Source organism: Gorilla gorilla, chromosome 15, assembly GCF_029281585.2.
Source record: "Gorilla gorilla gorilla isolate KB3781 chromosome 15, NHGRI_mGorGor1-v2.1_pri, whole genome shotgun sequence".
In the NCBI taxonomy this organism is placed as follows: Eukaryota; Metazoa; Chordata; class Mammalia; order Primates; family Hominidae; genus Gorilla; species Gorilla gorilla.
In genome coordinates, this window is record NC_073239.2 from 78,622,896 (window position 1) to 78,650,401 (window position 27,506).

A 27,506-nucleotide genomic window follows, 5' to 3' on the forward strand; every position below is an offset into this window, starting at 1 on the left:
CAGCCTTGAACTCCTGGGCTCAAGCAATCCTCCCGCCTCAGCCACCCAAGTAACTGGGACTACAGGCACGTGCCACCCACTCAGGCTAATTTTTTATTTTTTATAGAGACAGAGTATCCCTGTGTTGCCCAGGCTGGTCTCTAACTCTCTAACTCCTGGGCTCGAGTGATCCTTCCATTTTGGCCTTGAAAAGAGCTGGGATTACAGGCACGAGTCACCATCCCTGGCCAGTCCAGGTGTAGATTTTTTTGTGTTTATCCTGTCAGTGCTCTCTGAGATGCCTGGATCTGTGGTTTGGTATTTGTCATTAATTTTGGAAGATTCTCAGTCATTATTTAACTATTTCTTCTTTCCTTACCTCTCTCTTCTCTTTTGGTACTTTCATTACAGTTAGGTTATAACTTTTGTAATTGTCTCGCACCCACAGTACGTGGGTATTCTGTTCCATATTTTTCTTTTTTTTTTTTTTTTTTTGCTTTGCATTTCAGTTTTAGAAGTTTGTACTGACATATCTTCAAGCTTACTTATTCTTTCCTTGGCTGTATCCAGTCTATTGATGAGCCCATTAAAGGCATTTTTTCATTTGTTCTATTGTTTTTTATTTCTAGCATTTCCTTTCTATTCTTTCTTAGAGCTTCCGTATCTCTGCGTACATTACCCATGTGTTCTTGCATGTTGCCCACTGTTTCCTTAGAATCCTTGGCATATTAATCATATTTATTTAAAAATTTTGGTCTCAAATTCAAAAATCTCTGCCATATGTGAGTCTGATTCTGATGTTTGGTTTGTCTCTTCAGACTGTGTTTTCTGCCTTTTAGCATATTTTGTAATTTTTCTATCATTGTTGTCATTGTTGAAAGCCAGACATGCTGTATCAGTTAAAAAGAACTTAGGTAGATGCGCCTTTAAGTGTGAGGTTTCATGTTTATCTGGCAAAGAGGTAGGCTTTGTTACTGTTCGTGGTGTCAGAGGCTAAAATTTCCTACTGTGTCCTTGTTTTTGCTTCCTATGTTGTCTTTGGCTGTCCCCAGAGACTCTTAAAATAGGGTCTGAGGTTTGAGTTCTTTTAGCTGTAATGCCCCGTTATTACACAGGAGCTCTTCTGATGTGGTGATAAGGTGAGGGGGAGAGGAGGACTTTCTGCAGTCCTATGATTAGGGCTCAAGTCTTTTAGTGAGCTTGAGTTGAGTATTTCCCTTCTCCCCTGTGGAAGGCTAGAGCTGACCAGAGTTGGTAATTTCCCTTCCTCCAGATTGGTTAACCTTTGGTAGATTCATTTGGTTAGGCTCTGATAGAGAGTTTCCCTTGAGGCCAGGTCTTGTTAAGAAGAACAGAGAGGCCTGAGAGTATTTCACGATGGTTACTTACCCCTTCCCCCTGGCAAAAGCAAAGCAGATTTTTCTCAGATCTTTACAGTGAGAATCTGACAGGATTCACAGAGGTAAAACTGAGGTAAGTATTGAGGCCCCTCTCAGACTGAGCCCCCTTGGAGTTTTTAACTCTCAAGCTAGTCTGCACTGAGCCTCCAGCAATTCCCCAATTACAGTTAGGTGTTCCTACTGATATTGGCTCCAGCTGTGAAACTAGCTTCAGCTTCTGGCTTCTGTGCCTGGGCTCTGCTCCTGGTAAACTGTGATTCTCTGAAAAGCTGTGATTCTCTGTATCTATCTATCTGTCTCTCTAGTTTTTAGGGCAGTGGTTTTTCCTGTGACCTCAATTCTCTGGTGGATCTAAGAAGAGTTACTGATTTCAGTTTGCTTAGCTTTTTTTTTTCTTGTTGTGAGGATGGGAGTGACAACTTCCAAGCTCTTTACATGTTGAACAGGAAACTGAAAGCCTCTTGGTGTTCCTTTGTAAATTCATCTTAAAAATATTTATCATAATTGAAAAGTGCTAATATCAAATTTTCAGTCTGTTTATATTCCCCCTAAAGTCAGATAAATATACATTTTATTTTGTGTGTCTGTGTGTGTGGGTTTTGTTGTTGTTGTTTGTTTTTTGTGTTTTTTTTTTTAAGATATAGGGTCTTGCTCTGTCAAGGCTGGAGTGCAGTGGCACAATCGTACATCTCTGCAGCCTCGAACTCCTGGGAGAAAGTGATCCTCCTGCTTTAGCCTTCAGAGTAGCTACGACTACAGGCACTAACCACCAAGCCCAGCTAATTTTTAAAATTTTTTGTAGAGATGGGAGTTTCACTTTGTTGCCCAGGCTGGTCTCAAACTCTTGGCCTCAAGTGATCCTCCTGCCTCAGCCTCCCAAAATGTTGGAATTACAGATACTTTGTGTCTTGATTCTTGAAAGGAAAAAACAAAGATTTTTAATGCCTCTTATCTTGTAAGCACTTTCCTTCCAAACAATACCCTTTTGCTGCCATTGTTCTCGTTATGAATAGCTTACAGAAAAAGAAACAACTAAGGGTAGTAATAGGCCAGGAATCACTTACTGAATACTAGGTCTTCTTGTATAGTTTGATACCCTATAAATTGTGTGCATCTGATGCATTTCACCTTCAAAAGGCTCAATGTTCTGTATTATTTAGTAGTAATCAAAATTTCAAGTTTTACCTAGCCTCCTGATTCAGTGCCCAATTTCCTAATAAATACGGGCTAAGGGTCAATGGGGTCATTTGCAAGTAATCTTGTAGTCTACTCAGAAAGTTCTGCAAAGTTAGAAAGTGATTAAATGACTGTTTGTTAAGATATACTTACATAGTAATAACCTAAATGCATTTGTTAAGTGGTTGTAGAGAGAGGGATTTTAAATTTTATCCTATATGAAATTTTCCTTTTTGGTGTCTGTTATTTAATAGGATTGTTTGAATTAGGGGATACTATTTGGTGCCTTTGTAACTATGTGAAAATTAGTTGGTTAAATATTACTGCTTTCCATGTTCATATTTATATTTGTATAGACACATATATACATACACATATACTACTTTCCTTTCCATTTTCATATTTATATTTGTGTATACACATATACATAAACATATATTTTATACATTTTTGAAAAGGAAAATTAACTTAAGGGCAAATTTAATAAATATTCAAAATTTTTTTTGCTGATCAAATTATCATTCTGCTTTAAACTTTTGAAATGATCCAAAAAAATTTTAAATGACTTAGATTTACTGTTACAAAATGCTTGTCTTTTGATGTCACAAACATTATATACTATAATCACTGGCCAGAGAGAATTGCTATAAGTATAATGAAAAGGGAAATGATGGAAGATCTCTGCAGCTACCCTCATAAATGAGGGTGGGAACACGATGGGCAGTTCCAAAGTTGAAAATAGAGAATATATGTGGATTTATATTAACATAATTGGTATTCTTGGATAGTTAAAAATGGCTAAACTGTAGGAGAAGCCCGAGTAATTACTGTTAACAGAGGAATAAATTTGAGGGCAATAATAATGATGATAGGCCAGGCACTGTGGCTAATGCCTGTAATCCCAGCACTTTGGGAACCCGAGGTGAGCGGACCACCTGAGGTCAGCAGTTCGAGAGCAGCCTGGCCAACATGGTGAAACCTCGTCTCTACTAAAAATAGAAAAATTATCCGACTGTGGTGGTGGGTGCCTGTAATCCCAGCTACTTGGGAGGCTGAGGCAGGAGAATCACTTGTACCTGGGAGGCGGAGTTGCAGTGAGCCGAAATCGCGCCACTGCGCTCCAGCCTATGGGCCAGAGCGAGACTCCGCCTCAAAATAATAATAATGATAATAATAATAACGCCACCAACAATACTAAGAGCTAACATTTACTGAGTGCTTACTATGCACCAGATATTGTTCTAAGTATACATGTATTATCTCATTTAACCATCCATAATACTGTGGTATAGACACTTTTATATCCATTTTATGAATAAATAAACTGAGTTATGGAGAGATTAAACGACTTGCCAGTAAGATTCAAAGCCGGTGTACAAGCTCACGCTTGATTCTGGAGCCAGTGTTCTTAACACAGTATCTTGAGAATGTTAAACTAAAAGGTTTTTAATTTACAGAATTATTCTTTCCACAATTAAAAAAGAAGTTATGAGTAATTATTTTTAGTTCTTTCTTCTCTTCAGGCATTTCCCATGGTTCTTTTCAAGACATAATACATATCATTTAGTGTTGTAGATCTGAAAAAACAAAAGTAGTGTGAAGATCAAAAATTTTCTAAAGAGACGGAGTCTCGCTATGTTCCCTAGGCTGGAACACCCAGGCTCAAGGGATCCTCCAGCCTCACACCTCTGAGTAGCTGGAACCACCGTGTCCGCTAAGGTCAATGTTTAATCTTATCTTTGTAGGTCTACTGACCAGTTAAAAAGAGGTGCTGTATACATTGGTTGTTGTCTTGTCAGAGTTTGATGCTTCTATATAGACCATTGTTTTTACATGCTAATACAATTGAAAGCCACTACAGATATTTATATTTACAACCCAAAGCTAGGTTTTAACAAGAAACTCATAAGGCAAAGGTGAGAAGTAAAATAATTTAGCGCCAAGTGGAGATATATGTGCAATGCTCCTTTGTTGGGCTCAAAATATATTTTTCTTTTAGAAGACTGACAGGCTTGAAGTTTATGCCTCCAAAGACGAAAGTGATTACGTTTTATTTAGTAGCTTGCAAAGTTGCCAAAGGCCATTTTTTCTACTCTTTCCCTGAAATTGGTTTATATGCTTATTAAAGTCATTTATACCTATTTGTAAATGCTTAACATAGTTTCAGATTTTAAGATTTCCCTGCAAGTTTATTTCCCTTGAAGTTTACAGCAACAGGAGTTAATTTTTATTTTTAATTGCATTTATTCAGTAATTAAACTCCGCCACAGAAAAACTTAGTAGACAAGGTGAGTTCCCCTGTGTTCCGTCGCAAAGAGTGCGGTGGGTGACATTGACCCATGGTTAGGTAACCTGGTAAGGAAAGACCCCGTTGTAACACATCTGAGCAACGAGACCAAAGGAAGGGCTTGCTGCCACGAGGCGAAGTCTGCTTTTTTGAACAGAGAGCTCAGCAGAGTTGGGCGGCAATCATGCCCAGCACTGCGGCCGAGGAGAAAGAGAGCAGGAGCATTACATTACTGCACCAAGAGTAGGAAAATATGATGCATGTTTCGGACCAGGCAACCGAAATCCCTTCTCAGCAGCGCCTCCCAAAGCCGGGCACCGCCTTCCTTCGGAGAAGGCGCAGAGTCCCCAGACTCGGGCTGAGCCGCACCCCCAGCTCCTTTCTCTTTCCTCCGCCGCTAAACACAGACGAGCACGTGAGCGCCGCAGCGTGTCCCAGCTGTGCCTCAGCTGACCGCCTCCTGATTGGCTGAGAGCGGCGTGGGCTGGGGTGGGGACTTGCCGCCTGCGTCGCTCGCCATTGGCTCTCGAGGAACCCGCCTCCACCTCAGGTGAGGCGGGCCTGCGGGAGCGCGCGCCGGCCTGGGCAGGCGAGCGGGCGCGCTCCCGCCCCTCCCCTCCCCGCGCGCGCGAGCGCGCCTCCGCCCTTGCCCGCCCCCTGACGCTGCCTCAGCGCCTCAGTGCCCAGTGCTGCCTCGTCTGAGGGGACAAGAGGATCACCCTCGTCGTCGCTTCGGCCAGTGCGTCGGGCTGGGCCCTGACAAGCCACCTGAGGAGAGGCTCGCAGCCGGGCCCGGACCCCGGCGATTGCCGCCCGCTTCTCTCTGGTCTCACGAGGGGTTTCCCGCCTCGCACCCCCACCTCTGGACTTGCCTTTCCTTCTCTCTCCGCGTGTGGAGGGAGCCAGCGCTTAGGCCGGAGCGAGCCTGGGGGCCGCCCGCCGTGAAGGCATCGCGGGGACCGATTCACCATGGAGGGCGCCGGCGGCGCGAACGACAAGAAAAAGTAAGCCCATTCCCTCGGCCCGCCGCCTTCTCCCCCGGCTACCCCGCCCGCCTGCCCGCCCTGGGCTCCTGGGCCGGCCTCGGCGTTAATGGGATTGGGGGGGGCAGCCTTTTTGTTTCTGCTGCTGCTCCCCTCCCCTCTCTTCCCCCAACCTCGCCGGCCGGGCTCCCCCGCTGTCCACGTCGCCATCTTGTCGTGGGGGGTGGGAGACGCCTCGAAAGTGCTTTCAGGGGCCGGGGTCTGAGCCCTGTTTGCCCTCCCCGCCGGCCGTGGGGGCCTCGCGCCGCCCACCTACCCGCCTCAAAAACCCAGCCTGCTCTGTGGCCCCATCCGGAGGGGACTTTACCCAGCCTGAAAACCCCGGGAAGAGAAATGAGCTGCAGCTCGGTAGCCGCGGTTTGCACCCGGAGCTTCCGCTCCTTCCCGCCCCCATCCTCTCCAGTTCCATTGAAAACTCGGCCCTGGGGCGGACCCTGCACGCTGGTCCTGGCTTTCTAGTGGACTTGGGGCCCTGAGTTCCCGACTGAGGGACTCGCGTGGTCGGATGCGATCTTGTCCTGTAGTTGTCCAGCCGTCGCGGGTGTCTTTGCCTTTGTGCATTAGGGATTTGCCGCGATGGCCTTAAGATGCGAACTTTTTAGTTTGCACGTGCAGGTTTTGTTTCGTTTTAATCGCCTTGAAAAACTTGCCTAGACTGAGAGTCAGAGTAATGGGAATTTAGGGAAATGGCAACATTTTAAGGAGAACCTCAGAATTGGATACTTGAGTTCATATCACCTGTCACGAGAACGCAGATATTATAAATGAATATATGCCTCATTCATTCTTCAAATAATGAAAATGTAGGGGCTGGTTAAATGTAGGCAGTTTTAATGATACTGAAAAAAGTATATGATGAGTGAATGAAATGCGGCACTAAAATGTTGCAAAAATTTTCGAACTCTGTCTCATTTTCCTGAAATTGAAGTATATTAAAGGAAAACCGTCAACATATATCCAAAGTAAGTAATCACTCGGTTAGAACTTAATGCAAGTTTTATAAATCACCTTGAAGTTTGAGTCTAAGGAGTACATTAGAGATTAAGAATTGTGAGTTGGACTAGTGGGGTGTTAAGAGCGGACTCCCCCATCCCCCAACACACACACAATTTTGCCCACTTTGGCATTTTAACTTTTAAGGAAATCATTTAAGGAATTGAAGATTTAGAGTAAGAGTTTTGGTTAGTAGACTGGCTTTGCTGTTAAGTCCTTCCACTCTTCTGGCAGAGAGATTAATTTCCCTAATCAGTATCAGCAGAAGATAAACTTGTTTATATTCCTGCTGTTTTGTAGATCCCTTCTCCTGGTCCTTCTTCAATAGAATATTAAATTCTTAGTTTGTATACAGCAGAGAAGGCACTTATAAAATTCAAAAAGTGAGCAAACAGGTCTAGATTAATTCCAAGAGTTACCAGGAATTAATTGCAGTTTATTTTGCGGAGGTGATTACAGTGCTTTTGATGAAATGATAAAGCTGCTATATTGTAAACCTAAGGCAGATTACCTCTGTGTAGTGCCAGTTTTCTATCCTTATTATATATTGAATCATACTTAATACAATGGATTAAATTATGTACCACTTTTTTAATATACAGTATCGAACTCATTTTTTTGCCATTCATCCGTTCAGAATATCAGAAGCAGTTTTGAAATGAATGAATTAATAAATTAGCTACTGTTCATCAGCCCCAATTCTAAATAAGCTCTTAGATTTTCCTCAGCTCATCTGTTACTTTCAAAATTTTCTCATTTGAAAACTTGGCAACCTTGGATTGGATGGATTCATATTTCTTAGTATAGAAGTTCTTGATATAACTGAAAAATTAAGTTAAACACTTAATAAGTGGTGGTTACTCAGCACTTTTAGATGCTGTTTATAATAGATGACCTTTTCTAACTAATTTACAGTTTTTTGAAAGATAACTGAGAGGTTGAGGGACGGAGATTTTCTTCAAGCAATTTTTTTTCATTTTAAATGAGCTCCCAATGTCGGAGTTTGGGAAACAAATTTGTCTTTTTAAGAGAAGGTCTAGGAAACTCAAAACCTGAAGAATCGGAAGAAATCAGAATAGAAAATGGGTATGGTTATGATATTGCAGATTTAACACAGGACATTTCATGTTGGTTCCTAGTTATAGGGGCTGAACTTATTTAATAGCACGTGCATTTTGATTTTTAGATTTTTAAGGGAATGTCAAGAGAGTAATGATTCTGTTTCAGGCTTCAGGCCAGACTCCTTCAGAGTTTTCCAAAACAAATAATTAGTGAATCATTAAAGTAAAATTTCTGAGAATAGATATTCCTTAATTTCCTTCATTAACTTTGGCCATTAAAAGTCAAGAAGCTCTCTCATTTATTAGCAAACTTTTCTCCTTATAATTCTATTTTAATTGTCCTTTTGTTTGAGGAAGCAGCATATGGTGGTTAAGAGCATAGGATCTAGAGGCAGATACCTCTGAGTTAAGGGTCCCAGCCCTTCACTTGTGAGCTTCAGCAAGTTACTGAATGCCTCTGAGCCTCTTTCCTCCTTTTGAAATGATGATAAGAATAGCAGCCATCTGAGCAGTTATTGTAAAGGTTAAATGAGATAATGCTTGTGAAGCACTTAGCCCATTGCAGGAGTCTTGGTGACACTGTGTACTTGAAAATAGATGTTACCTGTTAAAATTCTTGTTTAAACTTCCACAACTCTTAAAACTCTTTTTTGCTAGTCCTTCCAACTATTTCCTTTCGTTTCTTTACTGTGTCTTCATGCATCTTTTCTATCTCCTGAAAGTGAAAAGACTTAACATTGGATCCAGAGCTTGAAAAGCGTTTTTTTCCTGTTAAAATGGGCAAAAGAGTACATCCTTGGGTTATATTGGCACCTAGTATCAGTTATTTTTCTTGAGCATCTGATCTGCTCTCTACTCTAGTAGAGGCCTCCTGCTTCACAATTGCTCACCCCTGTGTTTTCTCCCCAAATAGAATACTGAGTTTACTCTGGACTCTAGAGTCAAACATACACAGTATTCTAGTCTTACTGTTCATTTAAGCAAGATATGTGCAAGACACTGCATTCTTAGTACTGGCAGTAAGTTAAAACATTTTTTGTCTTGATGCCAAAGTTTAGACAATTTTATAAAAATTAACCTTTGTGAAAGATAATGAGTTGATAAAATATTCTCAGTAAAGCAGCTACGTGGTAGAAAAACTGTCCTTTGCTTATGAGTTTCTCTAGAGTTAAGACCATTGGGTTCCATCTGAAGGCAAGACTTCAAGCTTGTCTTACTGGTCTGTTTTGTGGCTCAATTTGTATGAAGTCTATGCAGTCTTCCACACGTGTGTATTTACTGAACTATCGAGTTATTTTAGACTGAGAAAGTATTGGAGTTCATTCCTACGGTCCACTGCAGAGCACCTTGTGCAGTTTGGAGAATGTCAACTTTTCTACCTGTTAACTTCCATTGTCTTTACTTTTAACGCCATTGTCTGTGACTCTAATGGTATCAGGGCTCAGGGTTTAGATTTTGTGGTTACATTCTATTCTTGTATGTCAAGAGTGGTGTATAGAAAGCTGAGGGGGATTATTTAGTCTCTTGACTGATTTTTTTTTTTCTGAAGAACTCAAAATAGTTTATTATGTTTGGTGGTGAAATAAAAATTGATGTGCATGGATGTTAAAGATTTGGGTTAAATTGTGTGTTCATAGATGCCTTCTCTTAATATATAATTTTTTTAATTTAGATACTTAAAATACTGTATCCCTTTATCTAAGATTAACATAAGTCTGTTTCTTAACCAGCAGAAAAAAATCTAAATTTAAATGTGATGTTGGATGAGTTTCCGATCAAGAAATTGATTTTTTAAACTTTGTGACTAGTTATCCAGTGGGTGGATTTTACCTAGTGTGTGTATGTGTTTTCTGCTTAACTCTGGAAGGTTAGAAAGAGAATTTGAAACTAAGACAAGCCAAGCTTCTTGTTGCTCAGTATTTTTGGTAAAAATATGGTCAGATTGTTTAAATTAACTATAGGCTTTGGAATTTTAAAAATAATTATATCTCTTGGTCTCTTGACACATCAAGAATTAACTGTTTTGTATATGCGTTGAGTATTAATGTTCATGTTTCCTGCAGTAGAAATTTATAAACCCTTATCTATTTGCCAGACATGATCCCTTTAGAGAAATCTAGTATCTAAAACCTGAATTTTTAAAACAAAATTTAAAATTTTTGTTTCATAAAAACAAAAATTGTGATTACCTCATGGCTTTTTTCTTATAGCTTTTGATTGTTTTTTAAAATCGTAGTTCAAAAACATTAACATAAAATTTACCATCTTAACCATTTCTGAGTACTGTTCAGTAGTGTTAAGTATATTCACATTGTGCAACTAACTTCCAGAACTTTTTCATCTTGCAAAGCTGAAATCATAAAGAACTCCCCATTTCCCCCTCTCCTTAGCCTCTGGCAACCACCATTTTACTTTCTGTTTCTGCAAATTTAACTACTCTAGATGCCTCATATAAATAGAATTATAGGGTTTTAATATTTTTGTGATGGGCTTATTTCACTTTGTGTAATGTCCTCAGGGTTCATCCATGTTGTAGCATGTGTCAGAATTTCCCTCCTTTTTGAGTCTGAGCAATATTCCATTATATGTACCATATTTTGTTTCTCCATTCATCCAGCAATGGACACTTGGGTTGCTTCCACATCTTGGTTATTGTGCTGCTCTGAACATGAGTCTGCAAATCTCTCTTTGAAGCTTTCACTTTTTTTGGATACATATCCAGAAGAGGGATGCTGGATCATATGGTAACCCTTTTTAATTTTCAAGGAACCACCATATTGTTTTCTATAGCAGTTGCACCAGTTTACATTCCCACCAACAGTGCACAGGGGTTCCTATTTCTCCACATCCTTCTAAACACTTGTTTTCTTTCTTTCCTTCCTTCTCTTCTCTTTCTCTCTCAGCCATCTAATGTGGCGAAGTGGTAGCATCTAATATGTTGAAGTGATTGTTTTTAAGGGCTTGTTTGTGGATAATTAACCACCTGAAAGCTAACTACAGTTTGCCAGTGGAAGCTTTAATCGAAAGGAGATTAAGTACCTGTAAAATGAGAATTCAGTTTTTCTAGTGACTTAGATTTGTTATGCCAGTACTTTTTCACAAAAACACTTTTTGGGTAAAATAGTGTACACCTGTTCTATTGTTGATAAAGCCCAATTTAATTAGGAAATTTGTTCTCTAAGATTTAAAACAATAATTGAAATAATGTATTTTTATTAAAAACTGTTCCCAAGATGTTAGCTTTTAGCTGTTCTGGTGATCTCAACTGTTATTTATGAGTGTTTCTTTATTTTAAAATTTCACCTTAACCGGTTACAGTTTTAACCATAAAGATTATTTCAACATATGATTTTGAAAATTTATTATCTTGTAAATGGGAAAATGTAGTGATGGAACATAGTTTACTGTATGTAGTTCTTCACTTGTTTGAAAAGTCACAATATATTTAGGCAAATTAATTTAAAAGTGTCTAGTATTTAATATTGCAATTTTCACTCATTAAGGACAGGTCCCCCGTGTTTCCCCTTTTTTTTTTCCAAGTAGTTTGGGAGGATTTGTTTTTCCAGCTGAAAAATACTATGGTTAAAAATAAGGTTTAAAGGCAAAAGTTGAAGTCTTTGAGGGTTGGGATATGTTTCTGTTCTTAAGAGTCTTGTAAATTCAGATGCTAAGCAAATTTCTTTAAAATGATTTCTACCCTTCCCCTTTCCATTATAAAACTGGGTATGTTTCAGTGGACCAAATCCCAAGTATTTGAAATTTGAAATTTGTGGGCTGGGCGCGGTGGTTCATGCTTGTAATCCCAGTACTTTGGGATGCCGAGGCGGGTGGATCACCTGAGGTCAGGAGTTCGAGACCAGCCTGGCCAACATGGTGAAGCCCCATCTCTACTAAAAATACCAAAATTAGCCAGGCCTGGTGGCGGGTGCCTGTAATCCCAGCTACTTAGGAGGCTGAGGCAGGAGAATTGCTTGAACCTGGGAGGCGGAGGTGGCGGTGAGCCAAGATCGCCCCATTGCACTCCAGCCTGGGTGACAGAGCAAGACTGTGTTTCAAAAAAATTAAAAAAGAAATCTGTGGTGTGAATACTGGTACGTGGTGTACACAGTGAGCTCTTAATAAGTATTTGAATTAACAAATGAGACAATGATTGAATAATTGGATGAACAAAGAGAATGCAGGTTTTTAAAAGGTTTGTTTAGAAATATTGTCGGCCCGGCACAGTGGCTCCTGCCTGTAATCCCAGCATTTTGGGAGGCCCGGGCAGGTGAATCACCTGAGGTCAGGAGTTCAAGACAAGCCCGACCAACTTGGAGAAACCCCGTCTCTACTAAAAATACAAAAAAAAAAAAAAAAAAATAGGATGTGGTGGCACATGCCTGTAATCCCAGCTACTCGGAGGCTGAGGCAGGAGAATCGCTTGAACCTGGGAAGCAGAGGTTGCAGTGAGCCAAGATCGCGCCGCTGCACTCCAGCCTGATGACAGTGTGAGATGCTGTCTCCAAAAAAAAAAAAATTAAAAAGAATGTTTGAATTCTTTAGTTCCCTGTCTGAGATTGACTGATTGGTAAGAAGAAAGTTAAAGAATCTCCTTTGACTTTTTTTGATATAGATATTTAAATTCTATTACTTTATAGTAAGGTTGGGGTTTGATTATTTTCTTTGCTTTATAATAGAAGAGCATTGATTATTCTGTTTGCTTTATAATAGAATATCATTTAAATAGGAGTTCCCTGAGTGTGTTTACAATCATTTGATCTGGCTAAACTATTTTAATGTTTAATGAAATCTTAAAATTTGGGAGGAAAAAATTTAAAAACTACACAGGTGCACAAAGAAATAAAAATCACCTGCTTTTTCACTATGTAGAGACCATTGTCTACTATATCTCAATTCTGTGTTACATCTGTATGTTAATAACTGTAGGATTAGGGAATGAGTACTGTTTTTAACCTGCTTTTAAAAAATTTACATCTACATTTTTTCCCATCTAAATAGTGAGGAAGAGTATCAGAATTTTGTAGGATTGTGGTGATAGTTAAATTAGATAATATTAATGTTGGGTACTTAACATAATATATGGCTCTTAATACTCTCTAGATTTCAGATATAGTCTGTTTTACCATTATTGCCTTTTTATCAAACCTATTCTCAAAAAAGTGAGAAAAGTGCTGAGATTACAGGCGTGAGCCACCATGCCCGGCCCCATGGTTCTTTCTTAATAATAAATTCGAAGAAGTAGAATTACAGGGTCAAAAAGAATCCATTTTAAAGCTTTCAATGTAATTGCCTGTTTATCTTCTAGAAAGTTTGACCTAGTTGTATTTTAGAGTGTCATTTTTCTTGAACTTTATCATCATTAAAGTTTTAAATTTGAAACACTGGCAATTTGATAAGTATATTAGGATTCTTCTTATTGCAAGTAGCAAAATACAACTCAATCTAGTTTAAGAGGGGAAAATGTAGTCATTGGCTAACACAATCTAATTTTGGTTTAAGAGACAAATGTAGAGTCTCAAATGATCTCAGAGTGTAATAATCCCTGACTTTTGTCTTGATATTACTTGGCTTGTATACCTTTGCTCTATTTGCATGCTGGCCTTACTCTGCCACTGACAGGCTGTCTGTATGGTGTGGAAGAGGACGGCTAGCATCCCCATACCTGCATCCATACAGTTTGTAATATAAAAAAAAAAAAAGTAAAAAAAACTCCCTCTCTCTTCTAGTGTCTATGTATCAGTTTCCTAGAAGAAACCGTTTTGCCCTACTTGGCCATGTGAATGGAGTTCCCTGATTACATGAGTCAAATATGTCTTATTGTAGCATATTTGATGGTCTTCTTGTAGAATATTATCTTACTATACACAGAACTCTTGACCAGTGCTACCATTGTAATTAATGGGCCATGAGTTTTTGTTGCAAGTCATTTGAATTCATATTCTATAGTTTTCTACCAAGTGTAGTCATTCTGCAAGCTGTTCTTGTCATGACTTTTGGGAAGTTGAGTATTTCTTCTGTGGGTTAGGGTTTTCATCTCAAGAAAAAGATGATCCTTTTCTCTACTAATTAAGATCACACATTTTTCTAGATCTTTTAGCTCTACTGTGTGATCTTACACAAATTGCTTTATTGGGATGATAAGAATAATTGCCTTATAGGATTGTTATGAGAATGAAATGATACATCAACTCATATGAAACATTCAGAACAGCTCTTGGCACAAAGTAAGGGCTTAATTAAGTAGAAACTGTCCATATATTCATAATATTATAGTATTTGTTAAGTTGTTTTCAACATTGTTTAGAATCACTCAAGCCTTCTTTGTGATAATCTGACGAAGGCTATTCACCACCAGTGAGTAAATAATAGTGGCAGAATAGTTACTGATGCTTTTCCTTTACTTGGTTTTTTTTCCATGAACATCTGGCCTTTGCAGACTAAATACTGGTTTATGTATAGACATGTTATTCTAAAATAATTTTCCATAGTGGTAATACTAAAGGAAGAAAAATGTTCTCAAAGCTATTTATTTGGGATGTTAAAGGAGGGGGAAATTAAGAAAGCCTACATTTCCATGTCCTTTGTGTCTAGAATCTCATTAAATGTCCTTTAACTTGTTAGCAGAGGAAAGCTGGATATTGCCTGCCTTTGTAGCTAACATAGTTAAAATATTTAAATGGTTATAGTGTCAAACCAGGAGTCAAAGCCTTCACTGTGAATGGATGAAGGGATATTTTCTTGAATAATTTAAGTTGACTTATTTCAGTGGTTCAAAAAATTTCTTCAACGCTTAACCATGACTCAGGCACCTAACTATTATACTATGTCCTGTAACAGATTGTTGTGCATTCATTTATTCAACAGGTATTTGTGCAGCTAATTTATTGAGTACAGCATTGAATCGTTGATGGCTTAGGCCACAGTTGAACATTACATTTTTTATGTTAATTCATTCATTCATAGCATATTCCATTTTTAAATTTTTAGTTCATTGCACTTTAAAGTTTGAGGTTCTTGCGAAGTACAGACTTCTGGGTTTAAGTTTTGTTATTTAATGTCAACCACCACAGGAGCATTGGCCAGTCTTTTAGAATTTTCATAGACACACATACAAAAAACATTCTCACAAGACAATCTACTCATTTTCTTTTTTATTCCTGTGTTTCTTAACACAGGATTAATGTTCAGATCTCTTTTGGAGCAAAATAATCCTCTGAATTTTTTAGATGTACCCAGTGACCTCAGTCTGAGTATGTATACTGCATTAAAAAATGTAACCTTGTTCCTTTTAGTGGTCATTTGGTAACAGTTTGATCATAAACAAATGCAGCCTCAAACGCAGAAGGCTTGAGGCAAGTATACAGAACTATGGAGAGATCATTTAGATGATGTAGAATATGCCTTTTCTTTTTTTACAATGCCACCAAAATGAAAACACGGTTTTAAAAATTCTCATAGAGTGTAACTTCAACACTGCTTTAACTCAATTAAACAAAGCACTGCCATGTTGTAATTCCTATTTATTACTCTCTGGAGTTGTATAAGTTACCAAATCCGCCTTTTGTGTGATATCCTTTTCAAATATCTGAGGGTAGCTATCATGTTTCTTCCTTCTATTCTTAAAAAATAGTCCCAAATTTCTTGAATCTTTTAATTTAAAAATTATATATTGAGCATCTGATTTGTGGAAAGGCATAGGCCATATTAAAAATGGGGCTTCATATTAAAATGGGGAAAAGGGTGGAGATTCTCAGGTGGAATCTGAGATCTGCCACACACTAATAGTGTTACCTAACCCTTTTTAAAGACAAAGAAACAGGATCAGAAGGTCACTTTGGAAAATTTATTTGGTAATATTGGATAGGATGAATTAGTATAGTTGGAAAACAGAGACTCTTGCTTTAGGAGAGCTGCTCCTTTGTCATTTCCAGAATCTTCATCATGGTCAAGGTTTAGAGCTAAATATTTAATAGAAGAAGTCTTTAGGGTATGCTTTCTATTGTACACCCTTATTTCAATACATGTGTTTTTTCCTGTTATGTAAGTACTTTATTATTATTATTTATGCATCTTCTATTAAAGTTAAGCAAATAATTATTTCAAGGACACATTCTTCTACATACGCACAAAGTTTAGGGTCACTGACCTTCTTAGGTTCTAGTCTTAGATCTGTTACCATCTAAGAGCATATAAATAAGGGAAACAGAAAGAAAAGGATTTACAAGCTGAGAAGGAAGCAATGCAAAGAGAGAAGAGTGATAGAGTAGGTAATTTGGGGAAAGTCAGTGATACACAGCTCTTAACCATGAACAGTGATTCTTAACTCTTGAATGTTTGTGACATTCATGAAGGTATTAAAAGCTGACTTTTAAAAAATTGTTTCAGAGAACTGGAAAAAAATTCAGTTGCCACATTCTTCCTTAGGTCATCTTTGAACTCTACTCATGCACTTACGTGTTTAAGGCAGTTTTACTAAACGCACACTTGTTCTTGCTGGCTTATTGACTTTTACTGCTAGCTTCTTATTCTTAGCAATTGTACCTCACATTACATAGTATTGTGAAACCCACTATATTCAGTGTTTTGCCTGACAAACATGGTATGTTATAGGATGTGTATTCAGTTATAGCTAAAAATAAATTCTTCTCATTTTTCAAAATTTGCTGGCCTACCTGTTAAGCTTTTGCTTTAAGAACTGCTAATGTTTCTCAAACTTCTGTGGTTAAATCACCTGAGTGTCTAGTTGCTCTATGGATTCCCAGGGACCCATTCTCCGGAGATTCTGATTTGGTAATTTTGGGATGGAACTCAGGGATCTGTAAATTTTACAAGCACTCAGAAATGAAACATAGACTTTAAACAGCTAAGAGTGCTCATCAGGATTATGTTGATATTATTTTTTAAACAGACGTGCCAAGCCTTTAATTTGAATTTCCAGGGTTGGGATTTGGCCTTCTATATTTGGGGGAAAAAAGTTCTATTGATGATTGTGGATGTATACCACAGGTCAACCATTGAATAGTCTAGTCAGTGTAGTTAGTGTATTTTATAATTACTAAGTTCTAAGTATGTGGTGTATTGTCTTAGGAGATGGATATATTTCCTGTATTTGTAAAGCATTTGGGTAGGTTTTTTAAAGAGAAAAGTATGTAACAAACTAGTTTTGAGCGTTGCTCTTTTACTTCTTTGGGCATTTTTGAAGAACACGTAAGTATCTTCTTAGAGCAGAGGGGCTCAGAGTGGTTCCCAGATTATCATCATTGGTAACACCTACTTGGTGCATTACTAACTTGTCAGAAATGCACATTCTCAGGCGCCATTCAGACTTCATAAATCAGAAACTCTGGAAGTAAGGCTCAGCATTCTGTGTTTTTTTTTTCTTTATTATACTTTAAGTTTTAGGGTACATGTGCACAACGTGCAGGTTAGTTACATATGTATACATGTGCCATGTTGGTGTGCTGCACCCAGTAACTCGTCATTTAACATTAGGTATATCTCCTAATGCTATCCCTCCCCGCTCCCCCCACCCCACAACAGGCCCCAGCGTGTGATGTTCCCCTTCCTGTGTCCATGTGTTCTCATTGTTCAGTTCCTACCTATGAGTGAGAACACGTGGCATTTGGTTTTTTGTCCTTGGGATAGTTTGCTGAGAATGATGGTTTCCAGCTTCATCCATGTCCCTACAAAGGACATGAACTCATCATTTTTTATGGCTGCATAGTATTCCATGGTGTATATGTGCCACATTTTCTTAATCCAGTCTATCATTGTTGGACATTTGGGTTGGTTCCAAGTCTTTGCTATTGTGAATAGTGCCACAATAAACATATGTGTGCATGTGTCTTTATAGCAGCATGATTTATAATCCTTTGGGTATATACCCAGTAATGGGATCACTGGGTCAAATGGTATTTCTAGTTCTAGATCCCTGAGGAATCACCACACTGACTTCCACAATGGTTGAACTAGTTTACAGTCCCACCAACAGTGTAAAAGTGTTCCTATTTCTCCACATCCTCTCCAGCACCTGTTGTTTCCTGACTTTTTAATGATCGCTATTCTAACTGGTGTGAGATGGTATCTCATTGTGGTTTTGATTTGCATTTCTTTGATGGCCAGTGATGATGAGCATTTTTTCATGTGTCTTTTGGCTGCATAAATGTTGTCTTTTGAGAAGTGTCTGTTCATATCGTTTGCCCACTTTTTGATGGGGTTGTTTTTTTCTTGTAAATTTGTTTGAGTTCATTGTAGATTCTGGATACTAGCCCTTTGTCAGATGAGTAGATTGCAAAAATTTTCTCCCATTCTGTAGGTTGCCTGTTCACTCTGATGGTAGTTTCTTTTGCTGTGCAGAAGCTCTTTAGTTTAATTAAATCCTATTTGTCAATTTTGGCTTTTGTTGCCATTGCTTTTGGTGTTTTAGACATGAAGTCCTTGCCCATGCCTATGTCCTGAATGGTATTGCCTAGGTTTTCTTCTAGGGTTTTTATGGTTTTAGGTCTAACATTTAAGTCTTTAATCCATCTTGAATTAATTTTAGCATAAGGTGTAAGGAAGGGATCCAGTTTCAGCTTTCTACATATGGCTAGCCAGTTTTCCCAGCACCATTTATTAAATAGGGAATCCTTTCCCCATTTCTTGTTTTTGTCAGGTTTGTCAAAGATCAGATGGTTGTAGATAAGCGGCATTATTTCTGAGGGCTCTGTTCTGTTCCATTGATCTATATCTCTGTTTTGGTACCAGTACCATGCTGTTTTGGTTACTGCAGCCTTGTAGTATAGTTTGAAGTCAGGTAGTGTGATGCCTCCAGCTTTGTTCTTTTGGCTTAGGATTGACTTGGCAAGCATTCTGTGTTTTGAGAATTCTTCCAGGGGACTGTGATGAAAACTGACGTTTGAGAACCTTCATCTTAGAGTAAAAACTTTACATACACATTTTTGTTGTTTTATTTATCTAGCACAATACTTCTTTTTTTTGAAATGGAGTTTTGCTCTTGTTGCCCAGGCTGGAGTGCAATGGTGTAATCTCAGCTCACCACAACCTCCATCTCCCAGGTTCAGTTGATTCTCCTGCCTCAGCCTCCCGAGTAGCTGGGGTTATAGGCATGTGGCACCATGCCTAGCTAATTTTGTATTTTTAGTAGAGAGGGGGTTTCTCCATGTTGGTCAGGCTGGTCTTGAACTCCCGACCTCAGGTGATCCACCTGCCTCAGCCTCCCAAAGTGCTGGGATTACAGGCGTGAGCCACTGCACCTGGCACAATACCTTATATATAATCAGGGCTAAAAGATTTGTTGAGAGGCTCAGCACCAATTCTGGACCAGGAAAGATTTTATTTATATCACTAGTCAGGAATAATCTAAAAACAAAAAGCACATTCTTCTTACAAATAATATTTCAATACACATTAATATAAACACATGGAAAAGTATTAGCTACTTAATAAATTAACTTGTAAATGAAAAATTTACACATTATGGCTATTTCAGATGTGATATAGATTTCATTTTCAGAAGGAACCCTCCAATGTAAAACAGTGATTCTTTTCCCCCTGTTTATTTTACTGCATTAGAAAATCACATTTAAAGTAAGCATTTTGGTGAGATTTGGAAGGTGAATAAATCCATCTTTTCTTTAATTATGGATATTTAAGAGAGATGTTGTCGTGCCATTCAGATAATAATTATCTAAACCAAGAAATTTAGTTGCTTTCAAAAATAAAATAAGTATATGCATTCTGAACATTTTTCTTTAGAGACAAACAATTTCATCTGTTTTTTTGAATTTCAAATTAATTAGATAGAATTTTCAAAATCTGTAAATTAGGTTAGCATGAGAAACTGAAGATACTGAATTATATTGCCTGTTCAGTCCACACTTTTCTTTAGGATATACAGTAGGAAAGAAATATGATAGTTCAAGTTAGATTACTACTTCTTTCAGAGTTTTTTGACAAATGCAGGTACAGTGATAGTGTCAGTTCATGGTGAATTTTTGTTAAAATAAATTACAAAAAATTTGTGATCCTGGTATCTTGAAACTAGTTAATATTTGTAAACTTTGCTAACACTGTATATCACTGTATTCTGGTTTTATCTGTGCATCTATGAGTTATATGTGTGTATAGCTACATATGTTTATATTTATACACATACATTACACACAGGAGTGGAATCATACTCAATTTTTTTTGTATAGCCTGCTCTGTTCATATAATACTATATTGTAGCATCTAGTATAAGCAAAGATTAATTTTTGTAGACTTTGCTTTTATCCTGAAATTTTGTGGTAGCTGGTTTAATGGAAAGACGATTTCTGTGACGTGTTTTGTCAGTTAGGGATTGACCCTGGTAAAATATTGCTGGATAACAACAAGCAATGTAAAAATACATTTGTTCCATAAGATAACCTCCGTGAAGGTAGAGACTTGGTCTGTTTTGTTTATTGCACCGTGTCCTTTTCTGGGAACAGTGTTAGACTCATAGAAGGTGATCAAGAAATATTTTTTGAATACATCAGTAACATTCTGTAACATGTGGGTATCCTAAAGGTTTATTTTTAAAGTTTATTGATTAGAATTCAGAAGATATTTTCCCAGACAAAATAATAGATTGCTAGCTGTCTTGAAAATGTAATTTATATTTAATTTGAAATGTCAAGTTTTTGCTATTTTTTCCATTAAGTAGAGATAGGGTTTTTAAAAATTACATGTGATGTTTTAAGTATTCTGGTTTTGCAACAATTACTAGATAGAAAATGTAACAACAGATCCTATTAATAATACTTCCAATAACACATATAAAATACTTGTCTAAAAGTAACCCTCCTTAAAAAAACAAAGCTGGCCAGGCGCAGTGGCTCAAGCCTGTAATCCCAGCACTTTGGGAGGCTGAACCAGGTGGATCACGAGGTCAGGAGTTCAAGACCAGCCTGGCCAACACAGTGAAACCCCATCTCTAGTAAAAATACAAAAAATTAGCCGGGTGTGGTGGCAGGCTCCTGTAATCCCAGCTACTCAGGAAAATCGCTTGAACCTGGGAGGCAGAGGTTGCAGTGAGCGGAGATCACGCCACTGCACTTCAGCCTTGGGCGACAGTGTGAGACTGTCTCAAAAAAAAAGGCAATAGGATTAAGTATCAACTTAATGAAAACTTCATGACAGCACTTTCTTGAAAAAGACTGTGGAAACCAAAGTTAGTAAACTCCTGTTTCTGCCAGGGTTCGGAAAACATAAAGATGATAAAGATGTTTTAAGTATTCCTTTTTTTTTTTTTTTTTTTTTTTTGAGACAGTGTCTTGCTCTGTCTGGAGTGCAGTGGCACAATCACAGCTCACTGCAGCCTTGAACTCCTGGGCTCAAATAATCCTCCTGCCTCAGCCTCCTGAGTAGCTGGAACTACAGGAGTGCACCATTACACCCGGCTAATAATTTAATTGGTTAAGAACATTAACTATAACTCACACATTTTCCTGACCACATTAGCTTAGGACAAAACAGTAAAAGACATGAGTGTAGATGAAAGCAATAAGGGAACTAATCTTAAACACTGAACCTCTTTTCAGCAAATTGGCTTTCTAGTTTCTCAGCTCTCTCTTTACACCTCTAAATCTCTTTCCTGGCAAGATCACTTCTTTGCCTTGGTTTATGGTGATACTCTTCATTGTTATACTGGTGGGTGATTGTTTTAATTGATAGCTGTTTTTTTCTACTTCAGGAAGATGACACTGCTGGCTCTGATGTTTACCTTGTGGCTAATGCCTATGTTTGCCTGTGTTCACATTTATTCCACGATTCATTTGTTAACATTTACTAAGCTGCTTTTCTGTGCCAGGAACTTGGCTAGATAAATAAATGGTTGTTTTTTTACATAGAATTAGCTGTCATAATCAGTTACTGTAGCATTTATTCTTGCAAAAATATATATTTATACTTCAACTAGTGATCGAATCTCAACTTTTTAATTCATACATTCAGCCAGCACATGATTGAATACTTCTTATGTGTCAGAAACTGTTCTAGGTGCTTGGGATGTTCATTGAACAAAATAGACAAAAGTCTCCGCCTCTATGGAACTTACTTTCCAGTGAAGGTGTGGATTGGTGGGATAGAAAATAAAATAATCAAGTAAGATATGTACTTAGGCTTTCATAAAAATACAGCAGGGCAAGAGGACCAAGATGGAGGCAGTGATCAGGGAATCTCAATGAGGGTGAGACTGCGACAAAGACTTGAAAAAGGTGGAGAAGCAAGCCTTGTGGGTATTTAGGGTAGCAGTAGTCCAGGCAAGGGGAACAACTAGTGCAAAGGCCCTAGGAGGCAATGTGTTTGAAGTGTTTTAAGAACAGTAAGGAGGCTAGTATGGTTAGAACAGAATGAGCAAAGGGGGCAAAGTGGTAGAAGGTGAGATCAAAGAGGTAATGAGGCCATTGTGGAGGCCCGTATGGACTATTGGAAGGGCTTTGGCTTTTACTCTAAATGAGGCAAAAACCATTTTAAGCAGAGAGGAGTGATCTGACTTGATTTCTTGTTAAAAGGATTATTCTAGTTGCTGTTACAGAAAAAGATTACAGGGGTGCAAAGAAACAGGAAGACAAAAGAATATAAGATTTTCACTGTAACTTATATCTAGTATGCTTGCTTATACTTGAAAATGCATATCCAGATAATTGTAGTAAATTCAAATATTATGTTTATTTAATAGTACTAACATTGATATGCTGGTTAATTATGATTAGGAGCACTAATAAAGCACAAATCAGGGATTCCCAAAAAGAATGTTGAAAGGGCAGTCAGCTTTTCCTGTGCCAGAAATCAAAGTCATAGCAGATTTGGGGCAAATATGTCAAAGTCAAACTTACGCACATCACTACTGAGAAGACAAAGATGAATGTGTGACAGTTTCCTGCCCCCAAGAATCTTTAAGCATTGTAAAGGAAGATTAATATAGCCAAATAACTACAGTGATCAGTTCTACCAGAGAGGACCAGTTTTGGAAGCCAGAGGGGAAAAAAAAAAACAGAAACAAAATGATGTTTGAATTAAATCTTTAAAAGTTTCTCTTATAAATTTACCAAGCCACATATTGGGAATGGTACCCGAGGCAGAAGGAGTAGAGTAAGCAAGCCAGAAAGGAAATACTATGGTGCTTTTGAGTAACTGCAGTGTGGCTGAAGAATGTGGAAAATGCTGAGGATAAAGAGGTGGACAGGGAACTAGGTAAGGGAGGGCTTCCTTTTAAATAATTAGACCTTGTCCTGTGTACATTTAATGGGATTTTAATCAGGCCATAATGCCAAATTTCTTTACTTCAGAATGATCTTTATGGTGATGGTTTCAGAAAGAAATTAAAGCAGAGTAACAGTGGTTAGCAATAATGATCAGCTAGTGGTTCCCAAACTTACATATCATATGCATCTTGGGAGTTTTTAAAAACTCGGATTTTGGGATCCTGACTTAGATCTACTGAATCAGAATTTACAGATTCAAATTCCCAGTGAGGCCTAGGAATTTGAAATGTTGAATGTCCTTCATGATGCAGCTAGACAAGCATTTGGGAATAAAGCATTAGCTGACTATTTCAGTAGACTAAGGAGTGGGAGGCCATTTTAAGCTCAAAGGCTATTCTACTTCTCACTATATTTCTAGTACCTAGCACAGTGCATGGTACTTGATAGATGCATCCTTTCTCCCATACCTTGCCCTACACATCTCTTCATGTGTATCCTTATTAATATCCTCTATAATAAACTGGTAAACATGTTTCCCTGAGTTCTGTGAGCTGCTCCAGCAAAGATGGGTTTGTGAGAATCCCAACTTTTGAAGCCTGTCAGTCAGAAGTTCCTGAGGCCAGACTTGCAACTGGTGTTGAGGGGGCAGTCTTGGGGACTGAGCCCTCAACCTGACACTGTCTCCAGGTAGATAGTGTTAGAATTGAATTGAAGGACACCCAGTTGGTATCCGCTGCAGAACTGATTGCTCACCTGGTGGTGGAGAGAACCCCTCCTCTCCCCATAGGGTTGCAGAAGTTGTCTTCTGTGTTGTTGATTGCTGTGGTGTGGGAGCAGAGGGGGGAAAAAAGCTGTTGGAGAGTTTTTTCCAAAACAATAGGAGATTATTTAGATTTATGAAAATAGAATCAAAGTAGATTAACTGAGCACATTGTGAAATATAGAGTAGAGCTGTGTGTAAGGAGTATATCTTAATGTCAAGCTGACACCAAATTGAATGTTTGCTGGAACGTTCAAAAATCTAGGCTTCCCAAGTCTGTGAAAACACTCAGGTTAGTAAACAGTCTTATGCAAACAGCAACACAATGCTCAAAGCCATTTAAGGAAAAAGAACAGTAACTGAATTCTCTTATGGAAATGTGAGATGTTGTTTTAGTAAGTACTGATGGTGTTATACTTTTTGTTTATTCGTTTGCTGGTATTTCAGTTCCTAAAATTCCTTCAAATATGCTGCAAAATACAAACCAAGCACTTGGTGGATTTTCCATTTGTTTTCCTGTGGGAAATGATGGAATTTAAAACCTTGAGGATTAGACCTTGAGAGTTACCTTTCAGTGTTTATGCCACCATTATACAAAATTCTGGAGGACAAAACCCTTCCCACTTAAAAACCAGTTAGTTTCAGAAAATCACCTCATGTTAGGAGACTGCATCATTATAGTATGTGTGTTAGCTTTAGGTATAGATCTAAAATATTTTTAATATTTTAAAAACTTAAGCCTTTCTTCGTTAATTTGGCCTAATACAAGTTAGAAGAACTTTAAAAATGAGTACAAACAACAAGGAAGGGCCAGGCGCAGTGGCTCACGCCTGTAATCCGAACACTTTGGGAGGCCAAGGTGGGCAGATCACCTGAGGTCAGGAGTTCCAGACCAGCCTGGCCAACATGGAGAAACCCCATCTCCACTAAAAATACAGAAATTAGCCGGGCCTGGTGGCACATGCCTGTAATCCCAGCTACTCAGGAGGCTGAGGCAGGAGAATTGCTTGAACCCAGGAGGCAGAGGTTGCAGTGAGCCGAGATCGCGCCATTGCACTCCAGTCTGGGCAACAAGGGTGAAATGCCGTCTCAGGAAAAAAAACAAAGTTTCTGTGACTGCTAGACAAATGTTGAGCAAGTAAAACACCAACAATGTTGAACTTAGATATTGAAATAGCTGCTCTGTACAAATAAAGTCTACTGGGAGTATAGACTGAATTACCATCTTTTGACTCTTTCGCCATAATGATTGGCATTACCGGAAGGGATTACCTTGCTTTGAAGAGCTGCTGGACAGTAGAGCAGAGAGCATCTATTACCATTGTAGGTGCCTTTCAGTTAGGATTTTGGATTTATAAGCGAACTCCAAGAAAGAGCCTGGTTCTGAGTCTCTCTGAATAGCTCAGGTCAAGTCCTAAATTCTGAAGCCAACCCCTATAATTCCTTCTTTATGTCTTTGGCATGTGAAGTAGGCAAATTTCGAACTTTATAATAATAGCCTAGACTTACAAATACTTGCCTTGGTAATCAGGATGAGTTTTTGAGAGACAGCATAGTCTAGTGTTAATCGCGTGGACACCAGACTGCTTGAGTGAAATACAGGTTCTACCATTTATTAACGGAGTAATGTTGGGTAAGCTATTTAGCCAGGGTCCTTATCTGTAACATGGTGATAATAATAAAGATTAAATAATAGGTGAAAAATGTTTAGAATACCACTGTGTTATTAGAAGCACCATGCATAGGTGTTTGGATTTAAAAATACTGGCAAAGGCCAGGTTGGGTGGCTCACACCTATAATCCTCGCACTTTGGGAGGCCAAGGCAGAAGGATCACTTTAGCCCAGGAGTTCAGGACCAGTCGAGGCAACATAGATTCCGTCTCTGCAAAAAATTTAACAGAATTAGTTGGGCATGGTAGCGTGTGCCTGTAGCTACTTGGGAGGCTGAGGTAGAGAGGGGGAGGATCGCTTGAGCCCACGATTTCGAGGCTGCAGTGAGCTTATGATCATGCCACTGTACTCCAGCTTGGGTGACAGAGCAAGACTCTGTCTCTAAAATAAAATGAAAATAAAACTGCAGGCAAAAATGCCAACTGAAGAGTGAACATGAACTTTTCTTTGCATTTTTCTTGGGCCTGAGACTTTAAGAAGTGCAGGTCAGTTAAAACGATGAGATATAATTCTCACCTATCAGCTCAGCAGAAATTAATAAGATTTAAAAGATGCATAATATATAATATTGCAGAGTGCATGGGGGAATTGATATACACATTCATGAACTGGCAGAGACAAAAATGGGCACAGAACCATTTGGAAAGCTATGTATTTTAAAAAATTTCAGTAGCACATTTTTTATATCATGAAATTTCACTTCAGAATGTCAGTCCTGTAGAAATACACAAGTACAAAAACAACAAAAACCAACTTGTACCTTCAAGGCCAGAACGAGTTATTTCACCAAATAATATAATTGAGGTACATTAACTTTATTAGAAGTAAATCTGGTAATCTGCTCACATTTTAAATAGTTATGGTTTAACTTCAGTTCTTGAAGTCACATATTTTTACAATTAGGAATGCTAACAGGCTTTTTGTGCAATACAAAAAGATGACTTTAAATGCCTACAATTATTTTGTGTCCTTTTATTTTTTTTTAATTTTTACTGACCTACTACAAAGCACTAAATATTTTATGTTCTTAATCTGAAGAACAATAGACATTCTCTATAAAACAACTCTTGCTTATTCATGAACTTTGTGCACAAGAAGCTTAATAAGACAGGGGCTCAAAATTATTTTTCTAAATATATTTCCTATACAAAATAATTTCAAGATGTAATTGTTACTTTTGTGTCTAATATTGTATGTTAAATAATAAAATAGTAAGCATGTAAAAACTACAATACCACAAAGATTGAGCTATTTTGCCAGTAGTATACTCCAACTTTAGTTCTAGAACAGTCATAGAAATGGGTAAACAAACTATTTTAACTGTACTCTTAACTGAAATATAGTACCTTATGCAGTAGCAGAATATATCAGCAGAAGAACTTCACTTGACCTGTACTTAAAAACAAAACAGATGCAATTTATAAAATTTAGAGAAATATAGTGACCTTATTTGCATGCAGAAAATGTACTTCTTTCTGATCTACACATCTTCTGTTGTGCAATGTAAGCAGTAAAACAAATAGTACAGGATTCATCTCTGTGGGACCTAGACCCCCTGGTCTAACATAAATAATTCTTGGTCAGTACTGTAATTCTGTGGTATAAAACTGATAAAATTAGCCTTCCTGTGACTAGACAAGAAGCCGGGCAGTTTAAATGCTGAAACTCACAAGAATTTCAGAAGCTTTAGCTTTAAGCTTACTTAGAAATGTTATAAGACCTCCAATAGTCACATATGAAGAATATCATAAAAATTTTTCCATTAAATCTTTATTATAGATCCCTTGATTGGTTTCTGTCTAGACTCATTGTGTGATAAAGGACATAATAATTTTTATCACCTTCATCTAATATAGGTTTGTCAACTCTATATTAGTTGTTTTCTTTAAGGCTGGTTTTCTTCCA

At 38.1% G+C, this 27,506-nt stretch overlaps 1 protein-coding gene across 3 annotated transcripts in view; it reads left to right on the forward strand.

Annotated features, from left to right (window-relative positions):
* The first annotated feature begins 5,353 nt into the window (after positions 1-5,353).
* Positions 5,354-27,506, forward strand: part of HIF1A (hypoxia inducible factor 1 subunit alpha) — a 52,835-nt gene continuing 30,682 nt past the window's right edge. Inside the window, exon 1 of one of the 3 annotated variants that reach the window (XM_019009771.3) lies at positions 5,354-5,846. In XM_019009771.3, the coding sequence (XP_018865316.1) occupies positions 5,812-5,846 (35 nt within the window). In that variant the 5' untranslated portion in view covers positions 5,354-5,811. Of the gene's footprint in view, positions 5,847-7,845; positions 7,965-27,506 lie in introns of those variants that run through there. The other 2 variants (XM_019009770.3, XM_055361794.1) reach the window with 2 other exon arrangements.